General features: G+C 38.7%; 1 protein-coding gene across 4 annotated transcripts; it reads left to right on the top strand.

Moving 5' to 3' along the window:
• The first annotated feature begins 2,757 nt into the window (after positions 1 to 2,757).
• On the top strand, positions 2,758 to 8,721 carry LOC6494874 (protein eiger). Of its 4 annotated transcripts, none has more exons than XM_001959472.4 (7): positions 2,758 to 3,500; positions 6,172 to 6,297; positions 7,186 to 7,520; positions 7,582 to 7,686; positions 7,753 to 7,823; positions 7,929 to 8,024; positions 8,092 to 8,721. In XM_001959472.4, the coding sequence occupies exons 1-7, from the start codon at positions 3,333 to 3,335 to the stop codon at positions 8,460 to 8,462; spliced, it is 1,272 nt and encodes a 423-aa protein (XP_001959508.1). In that variant the 5' UTR covers positions 2,758 to 3,332; the 3' UTR covers positions 8,463 to 8,721. The 4 variants fall into 4 exon arrangements, with proteins under 4 accessions (XP_001959508.1, XP_032306620.1, XP_014763036.1 ...); XM_032450729.2 differs by having other exon boundaries at positions 7,750 to 7,823; XM_014907550.3 differs by having other exon boundaries at positions 2,759 to 3,500; positions 7,911 to 8,024.
• The last annotated feature ends 901 nt before the right edge of the window (positions 8,722 to 9,622 follow it).

Below are 9,622 nucleotides of genomic sequence, written 5' to 3'. Positions count from 1 at the left end.
CATTGGCTATTGATATTTAGCATGGACTCAAACCTATAGAGTTTCCAAGGCTTTTCATTTTCTAATATTATTTATCGTTACTATTTGAATTTTATAAACCTAAATGTCTAAATCAAAGTATTTAGATAAATTCTATAGACACTTTCATAATTATACTTTTATTATACTTTTATAATTATGTGTTTATTATATGTTTTTGAAAGTGCATATTATTTTCTAAACCAAATACAATAGTCTGGTATTAGGGATAGCATTATCTTTAATTGCTGACCATTTGCCTCACTGACATTGAAAACACTTCATTGAAACAGATATAAGCTTGTCGTTTATTAATTATCGGAACGAATTTTCATTACCCCAGACCAAGATAAAGGCACACACCCCATGTATGTATGTATGTTTGTACATGGAATAAGTGTGCGAATCAATTCAGAGAAAACCGATCCAAAGCCCCCAGTCCACATCAGACCAGACACAGGCCACAAGCCCAGAGATAAAGCTCCAAAGAAATTCATTTCATTTCAAGCATCGTTGGAGCTATTGGGGCGCCTGTCTAATAAATTTTATCGATGCTCGCGCGATAAAAGCCTCGGCGAATAAAGAATTTACAATATGGAAGACATTTTGGCTCCGATCTTCCCAGTATGATTTTCACTGAGCCGAACAAAGGCCCAGAACAGTGAATTAAATGCAATGCTCTCTGTGTCTGCACTCTGTAACGTCAATTACCGACATTGACTTTGAAAAGTGCGCCTTGAGATGGACTTTAACCCCTTGTTTAATCAGGGGGTTTTTATAAATTTATTTATTAAAAATATTTTTAAAAACTATAAAATTTAAGTCTCTTATATACTTCCTATAAATTGAAAAAATAAAAACAATACCCGTTTTCATTTCAAAGAATCTTTCCTGATAAATTTTTCAGTTTTTCGAACCATATTTTTTATCTTTTCTTCAAGGTTCTCTTAAATAGTTTAGTTATGGTATATTTCTAAATAAACTATATCTAAATAATCTATATATTAAGCTTATTTCTTTTTTTAAATACGAAAATAAATTAATTCTTTGAATGTTTTTAAATGTTCCCAAAAAACAATACTACTTTAGAGGTTATATTTTTGAAAAAAACTGTATAAGAAGCTATATAGTAATGAGAATCTTATACTAAATCATAAAATGTAACATAAAAATGTAGCTGCTAAAACAACCATAAAAGTAAGCCATAAAAAGAATTTGTATCTTAGAAAATGTACATAGAGGGTTAATTACTAAAAGTAGTGCACCGGAAGCCAGACAAATTGCAGCACTTCGCGTGCCACTCTGCCGTCCCGCTGTCCCTGCGATCTCTAGAACTACCTGTGGCTACCTGTAGTCGCCGTCGATTCAAAACTAATTAGCTGGCTAGCGCCAGGGCACTTGCATTTGCATTTGCATTCGGAGTCTAGGGTGTCGGATAGATTTACGATCTACCGCAATGGTGTGTAGTCTCGAAGAGTTCTGGGCAACCGGGGCGGCAGAAGAGACAGACAGATTGTCGCGACGGTGGCAGATCGGATGGGATCGGATCAGTATTCAGCGTTCGGCATTAGGTTTATGGCTTTCCCCGGCCCGTAATTAGAATCCCTAGTGATAAGCCGACAAGCGCACTAAGTAATAATAAATACGATTTTAATGAAACGCCAAGAGTTCAGTTTGGCTTATCAATACATTTTGGTACGCCATCGTCTCCCAGGGTCTTTGGAATTCAATTAGTGGAACAATCGTACTACTGATCGGGGATCACTGTTCAATGGCAAAAAAAAAAAAAAACACAGAAATAATAGTCATAAAAGCCATACAAAAGCAGGAGGGGGTTTGTGAAACCTAACCACCTTAGAGTGTGGTGCAATCGAGAGCCACCCCTAAACACACATCCCGGGGGAGGTTTTAAATACACAGTACACACATCACACACCCAAACACATGACAAGAAATAAAAGAAATTGCGGAAAACACTGCGCAAAAAGTCAAACACGCTTTGCTACTTATGATCGCCATATGTGGGCCAGGCCGGGGCTTGGAGTACAGTGGAGCCTATATAGACCGTGATTCATAGTGTCATTGGAGACCGAAATGGGTCACCGATCGAAAACAAGTTATCCGATTTCTCTGAATAATAATTCCCACAACTCCAATACAATATTATACTTTGTATTAATTTTCAAAGTAAATAAATGAAAGTGTGTATTCTTGTTTTTTAATAATCTTATAAAAGATAGGAAATTATCAAATCATATTTGTATTTAATGGTATTCTTAAATAAACTAATAAAAGATAAGAAATAATTGAATCATATTTGTATTTAATGGTATCTTTTTTATGAATCTCTTGAGGAAATATATGGATAGATAAAATTTTGAATTTATTTTCGAAGAAAACAATATTTAATGCTATTTATATTAAAAATAGGACGTAAAACCTATTTCTGTTTAAGTATTATAAAAATAATATTGATTAAAATTAATAACCAATAATTATTTCTTAATTTCAAGGTTAATACCAGAACTCACTACTATTAAAATTAGAAAAATAAATCAGTTATTCATTTAATTTTATTTTTAATAAATCCTACGACCTCTAATGGCCACTATCCACTGTACCACAGCAACAACAACCCCTTAGAGAGCCTTGCCAAAATAATTGCTGAAAGTAAACAACGCAGGCGCCCTTAAGTAGGCCCCGCATCTGCCTGCACATTCAGGCGAGAGCAAGTGCGTCGGTGCGCTCGCGGCTCACATTCATTCCATTTCGAGTCGTCGGCCCGTACAGACGTCGAATCGTACCGTTCTTAAACAGAAACCGAAACAGAAACCGACACAGACCGTGGCAAGAGAGCGCGTGCGTAACCGTTTCCGTTTAACTACCAAGATCGTCGTAATTCGCCAGCGGGCTAAAATTGGCTAAAAATACAAAACTGGGCAGTGCAACTGGGCTTGCAACCAAGAACTGATAAAACGAGAAAAATTATCTCCTCGGTGTGCAAAACGAAGAAAAAACTTGTTCTAGAAACTACAAAACTGAACTGAACAAAAGAAAATCTGGTCTAAAGTGGAAATTATATTGTACTGCCGGAATAAAAAAAAAAGCATCTTAAAGTGCAAAGCCAACCAGCCAGCAGCTATCCCGAGTGGTTTTTATCTGATAGATGTCACATCTTATCTTAAGCTGTCTGTGTATCTGAGTGTGTGTATCTTCAGTGTGTGTGTGTGTGTGTCGAAAACAGCTGTCGAGTGCCCTTGAGTGGGTGGACAAGAGCTTCTCTGTCTCTAGTTCTCTCACAGTGATCATCAATTATGACGGCCGAGACCCTCAAGCCGTTCATTACGCCAACGAGCACCGTGGATGACTTTCCGGCCAAGCCGGCCATTACGGCGACCGCCCAGCGACGTACCCGCCAGCTCATCCCCCTTGTCATGGGGGTCATTGGTCTGGGACTGGTCGTTGCCATTCTCAGTTTAACGGTAAGTGGAAGTATCAGATACTTCTAAATATTAAACAAGATATAAGACCAATTATAATCCATTAAAATCCAATACACCTCATAGCCATCCCATAAAAATAAAATCAACAATTAGATTCTACGAAAAATATGATTATTTTTTATTTACAAATTCTTAGTTCAATGAGGGGGTACATACATATACATAGATACATAGATATATAGATACCCCCTGAAATCCCAAAGCAAAGATATATATAGCCCCAAAAAAAGCACATTATTTGTCTTTAATTAGAGTACTTCTTCTTATCACAGTGCTTGTTATCACAGTCATAACACAAAAAATATGGCATCAAAACAAAGCACATGGAAACCAAAATTAGATGAAAACTCTCCCAACCCAACCATTAGTTACAAGATCTATAAAAAAAAGTCATAAAATAGGTTTTAAAATTTAAAGATATATTTACTATCTTTCTACTAAAGCATGACTAGTTATTTTTTGATCTAGATTCTAGAATCTAATGATTCTACGAATTCCACAGGTGTGTAAAGATACTATTGATTGGTGGGGCGCAGTACCCCAATATAGATATCACTTTCGAGGTATTTTTGGGCGCCAAAGTTAAACATTTATGATTGCGAATAGGCTTTTTCAATAATTGCTTGGACTTATGACACATCTGGTAGCATTTTCATAAAATAATGATTATTTTTATTGCTATCTTGAAACAGAAATCTTAAATATTTGAAATTCAGACTTTAAGATCTGTCCCTGAACTTCCTTCTAGACTCGACAGACTTGCGATTTTTTAGAAAATGTTTATTTCAGCAGACCGGCCGAATAAATCGAAATGCAAATTAGACTTTAACATGGAGGGGGGACACACATATGCAGGCATATATGTATTTCGTATTTATGTTCATATATGGACACCCCCGAAATCGCAATCTAAAAATGAATACTTAACCTCTGGCACGCTCCTGCTTATAGAGCTGCTTCTCATAAAGACTCAGTGTTGATGCCAAATTGAAATCAAAATGCCCGAAATGCATAAATTGAAACGAAAACAGACTTTATGATCCGTGACCGACGGTGGGAGATACGTTTAACTATAATTTGGCATCAAAACTATATTTAGATGGGTCGTCTTTATTGCTTTATAATTCATGATTCTGATCTGCAGATGTCGTCACCACCAAACACACGTCTTTGGGCCAAAATCTTTAGGCTTCCTATCCAAACAAGCCGACAACAGCGGATGCAGATACATACCAGTGCCAGTACCAGTACGTGGCGAATGTTTACACAAGTTGAAAGATGTATCTCAGTCGTCAGAGCCAGATACTGAATTGTTTTTTGTTTGCTATTGTTGTACCGATTTAGTTGCGACCGAAGTTGCTTCTTCTCTTTGCATTCTGACTTGATAAATTTTGTTGATACACAGTGAGAAATGGAGGGTATATGAAGAGCTATATCGTAGCACAATAACTTAGCTCTAGGGTAGAGTGTAGGAGACCTACCAAGCCGCTATAGCCTTGTCCGTTTGTCCGCGTGTCCGCTTGAATATCTTTTCTTTAATTATTCTTTCAATTTAAAAGCTAAAATGCTGAAAGTTGGGATAGTTTTCTTATTATTAAAGGCTTTATATAGTGATCAAATCTGTTAAAAAAATAAATATTTTTTAGCTCATTTTCTTACAGTATCAGTACTCCCTCCATCTTGGTTTGTTTACTCAAGTTTAATGCAAAGTCTGATAACTTGTCGTCTTTTCTAGGAACTCTACAGCAGATTTGCAATGCAAAGGCACTCTTCCCAAGCTGAATCTTCATTCTATATATGTATATATAGTACATATAAGAATATTCCTCCCATAAATCCAGCTTGACCCACTTAACTGAACGGAAATCGTACAATTGTCAATTGCAATTGGCTTTGCTTTTTGTTTTTTTTTTCCTCATAAATCTTTGTTAAGAGGTGGTTTTTAATTCATTTCGACTGCCCGACTCCTGACATCTCAACAAAGTGACCCTCATCCAGGGTTCCCGTGAAAGTGACAAACTGCAGGCGCTACCCAGATCGATCCCCAGATCAACCGATAAGCCCTAATGGAAAGTGGTCTACTGTGGAATCCGAGACACGAGACACGAGCCCCGAGCTCCGGCCTTAGAGCTCCTCCAATGACAAGAAACAAGTTTCTTGTGCCCATAATTTATACAAGAATTCAGTACAAGTTTTTATAAATGTTTTCTTTTACGAGAGCTGCGTACAGTGGCTTAAGTTGGAGCCATTCTTTTTTTTTCTCAATTCGGGTGGCAGTCGAAATATGAGAAGTGTTTGTATGTGGGGGATTGTACAAACATATAGTATATAGTCGCTGGCCGCCCCGAATGTTAATGATCCATTAAACAGATTATGTGCCTGAGTGGCGATGTCGGTACCTCGGTGTATTTCTTAACGAAATCTTTCTCTGAGACCTCTGATTCCGTCTGATGCCCGCCACCGTCGCTATCTGTTTGTTCATTTAATGTATAGACATATGTATATATTTTTTGATATTTCGAAAATTTTTTTTGGGTGTCAAAAGTTCAGAGCATTGGGTTTATTTCTTTTTATGGTGTGCCAGCTTTAGCACCAAACTATAGGCGTTTAATTGAAGATTATAAAAATTAATTAATTAACGCTCTTACAGATATGGCAGACCACGAGGATCTCGCATCTGGACAAGGAACTGAGAAGCCTCAAGCGAGTGGTCGACAATCTCCAGCAGCGACTGGGCATCAACTATCTGGAAGAGCTTGACGAGTTCCAAAAGGAGGTGAGATCTAAAATAAACATCAATATTATCCGTAAATACCCAGGGCTTCTTTCCGCTTTTGTTTACTGAAATTCTTTGATTTTGAGATGATTTTTGTGGCTTTTATGAGGCAAGCACTTGAGGCTGTTGTTTAATTGTTATTTTATAACTTGGCCAATAAACAAAGCAGTTTTTATATTATTATTAGTGTTGGGATGATTACACATTTAACAAATAAATATTTATAGAAATATTTAAGAGAAGGGCCATCTGTTTTCTTTTTAAAAAACAAAAGCATCTGGGGAATTGTGATAGAGGATCTAAATGGTGCTATCCATTCTCATGGAGAAACACTCTATTAAAATATGAGATACAAATCCCCAAGTGACAGGGCGAAAAAGCCTCCATAATTTCTGTTCAGATCTGGGGAGGAAGGAAGACTATAATATCCGTTCAAGGCGAGCCATTGGCTTTATGTCCATAGACTATCCATTCGAATGTGACGATTGATCTGATCTCATCAAACGGCCTAATGGCCAAAGATCGTTTTAAGATTTATTTATATTTTTATACTTTTGCTTTCTGCTCCTCTTGTTTGGGGGCATCTGTGGGGCACGCAATTCTCTATAGAGAGCATCGATATTCTTTCACATACATATAGTATAGTGGTGGATAGGAAGATATATATTGTAGTTATTATTGTGCTGTTGCCCCGAGGCAGGCGCCATCAATTAGAGACGATGACGAAACGACTTTTTGGCGAGGGCGCGTGTCTAAAAATGAACACTCATCCGGGATGGGATGGGACGGGAATGGCAGCACTCCGGCTGCAGTCACGTATTTGGCCAAGTGTTCTGACCCAAAATACTGACCGCAAATCTTTCCGCCCTCTCTCCCCTCCTCTTGCAGTACGAGAATGCACTCATCGACTATCCCAAGAAACCGGATGGCTACACGGACGAAGACGAGGACGCCGATGGCATGGATCCCGATGCCGATGACGACACGGACGACTGGAATGCTCTCGGCGAAGAGGACGACGATGATGATGATTTGGGCATGGACTATGCGGAGTACGAGGACATGATCAACAAGCTGAAGAAGGAGGAGGAGACCACTTCCGAGTCCAGCATTAGTACCACAGATGACGGAGACAACACCTCCGCCTCGTCCTCGGCCTCGAATGATGACAATGTGTTCGAGGACTTTACCAGCTTTAATGCCTCCAGAAAGAAGAAGGATAGGTAAGAGGGTCTATAGAGGTCTACCTATAAAAAGTCCTCTTCTAAAGCTTACTTTTTACAGAAAATCCCGATCCATTGCTGAAGTTCGCAAGGATCTGCAGTCGGTGATGGCCAACCAAACTGAGGTAGAGGAGAAGTCCTCCGCTGAGGCAGCTTCCAAGGAGAGGTTAGTAGCTCTTTAAATAATAAATTTAATATATTTTATAAAATATCCCCCAATATCCCACAGCAGTAGTCCATCCTTGCACCATCGTCGCCGCTTCCGCCATCGCTCCAGTCGCCAGCGCAGCTTGGTCCGCAAAGGTATGTCTTCCAAAAAAAGAAACCGAAAAAACAAAACCACAAACAAACTCAATTGGCAGTCAATGAAACCCAAAACTCTATCCGCAGGTGACTCTCTTATTTCAGCCAAATCCGTGAACAGTCCCACGTCCAGAACGCCAGCAGCCCACTTCCATTTGACGCGCAAGGTGCCGCATCACCAGTCATCGATTCAGCCCACCTGTAAGTTGACTCTACTCATGTCCTTTTCGTATATCCTTTTCTTATTAAATCGTCTTCTATCCTTCAGCCTACAATGGAGACATGTACATAGGCGATGGCCACGATGGAAATGGAAATGATTGGCAACAGCACTTCTCGATTCGCGATGGCGTCTTGACGGTTCACCAGCCGGGCCTATATTACGTATACGCCCAGATCTGCTACAACAACACCCACGATCATAACGGATTCATTATCTTCCGGGGCCATAATGCCTTCCTGCAGTGTCTCAACACAGTGCCCACGAACATGGTACAGAAGGTGCACACCTGCCACACCAGTGGCATCATAAACCTGGCCGAAATGGAAACCATTCATCTGAGGGACATACACCAGGATCGGGGTACAGTTCTGCGAAACTCCAACAATCGCAGCTACTTTGGCATTATTAAGTTGTGAAATGGGGATTTGGGATGCAATCCCCGGCCATCAGAAGAGGAGGAGAAGGAGGAGGACACACCAGTCGCCAGTTTTTAAGCTTTAGCTCGTGAATGCGATTCATCGTCAGCGTGGATCCCCTAGCTCGTAGTACCTAGCTTTAGTCACAGCTCATACCTAATCTCAATACGAATCGCACGAAAATCATATTTATTTTGTATATATACTCCCTCGACTATATCGAAAAGTGAATAAAATTATAGTCCAAAATAAGATGTAATCAGATGCTCTTTTATTTCATGGGACAAGAATCTAGGTCATCAGAATCTCATAGCTTCAAGAGTCTCCCTTAAAGAAATTCCTTTATCCATATATTATTTTTTCCATTTATTCAAATCCTTTTGAATAACAAGATTTTTAAATGAAAAATGCCGTCAAAGGGGAAGTGCACAGCATTGTAACTGGAGGAGCCGAAGCCAGAGCCAGAGCCAGAGCCGGAGGAGTGCAACGTTTCAGGGCTTCTGGCCCAGAGTAGAGATTTTGCAGCATTTCCATGGAAATGGGACAAAAAAAAAAAAACACCCCCAGGAGCGTTACCCAGAAACCCCTACAAAGGGCAACCTGGCAACCTGTTCGGGGTGGTTCGAGGTACCTGGACAGGATGAGCGGGGATTGACGTCAAGCTGATTGGTGATGCGTTGCAGTCATGTGGATATTTGTGAGTGGGGGGACCCACTCCACACTCCACAGTACACAGAACATGGACACTGACATGGACATGAGCTTAAAAATTCAATTAGTAGATTAATTAATGCGATATAGAGTTCTTTAGAACGTCTTAATACTAATTAATGGCTTTTAGTGGGGAATATTTTATTATATATTTTAAAATATTAAAAGAACATTTATGGAAAGTGTTTGTTAATTCTTACCATCTTCTGGGCAGATTTTCATTGTTAATTTTAGTATATATTTTTAGTAGAATTTAATAAAAGCCTCATAAAGATTTGTTACCTTTTTAATATTTAAAGTTATAATAATAAAGTTATTATTATTAAAGTTATAATTTTTGAAAATCTGGCATACAGGTCGTATGAGTATTTTTTTGGTTATAATTTACTTTTTACGTATTTTTTTTAAGAAGAAACTTGTTTAGTCTTATGAGAACTAATTAAAAAACA

Source organism: Drosophila ananassae, chromosome 3L (genome assembly GCF_017639315.1).
Source record: "Drosophila ananassae strain 14024-0371.13 chromosome 3L, ASM1763931v2, whole genome shotgun sequence".
Classification (NCBI taxonomy): domain Eukaryota; kingdom Metazoa; phylum Arthropoda; class Insecta; order Diptera; family Drosophilidae; genus Drosophila; species Drosophila ananassae.
Note: the sequence above shows the minus strand (reverse complement) of the source record. Positions and strands in the feature narration are given on the sequence as shown.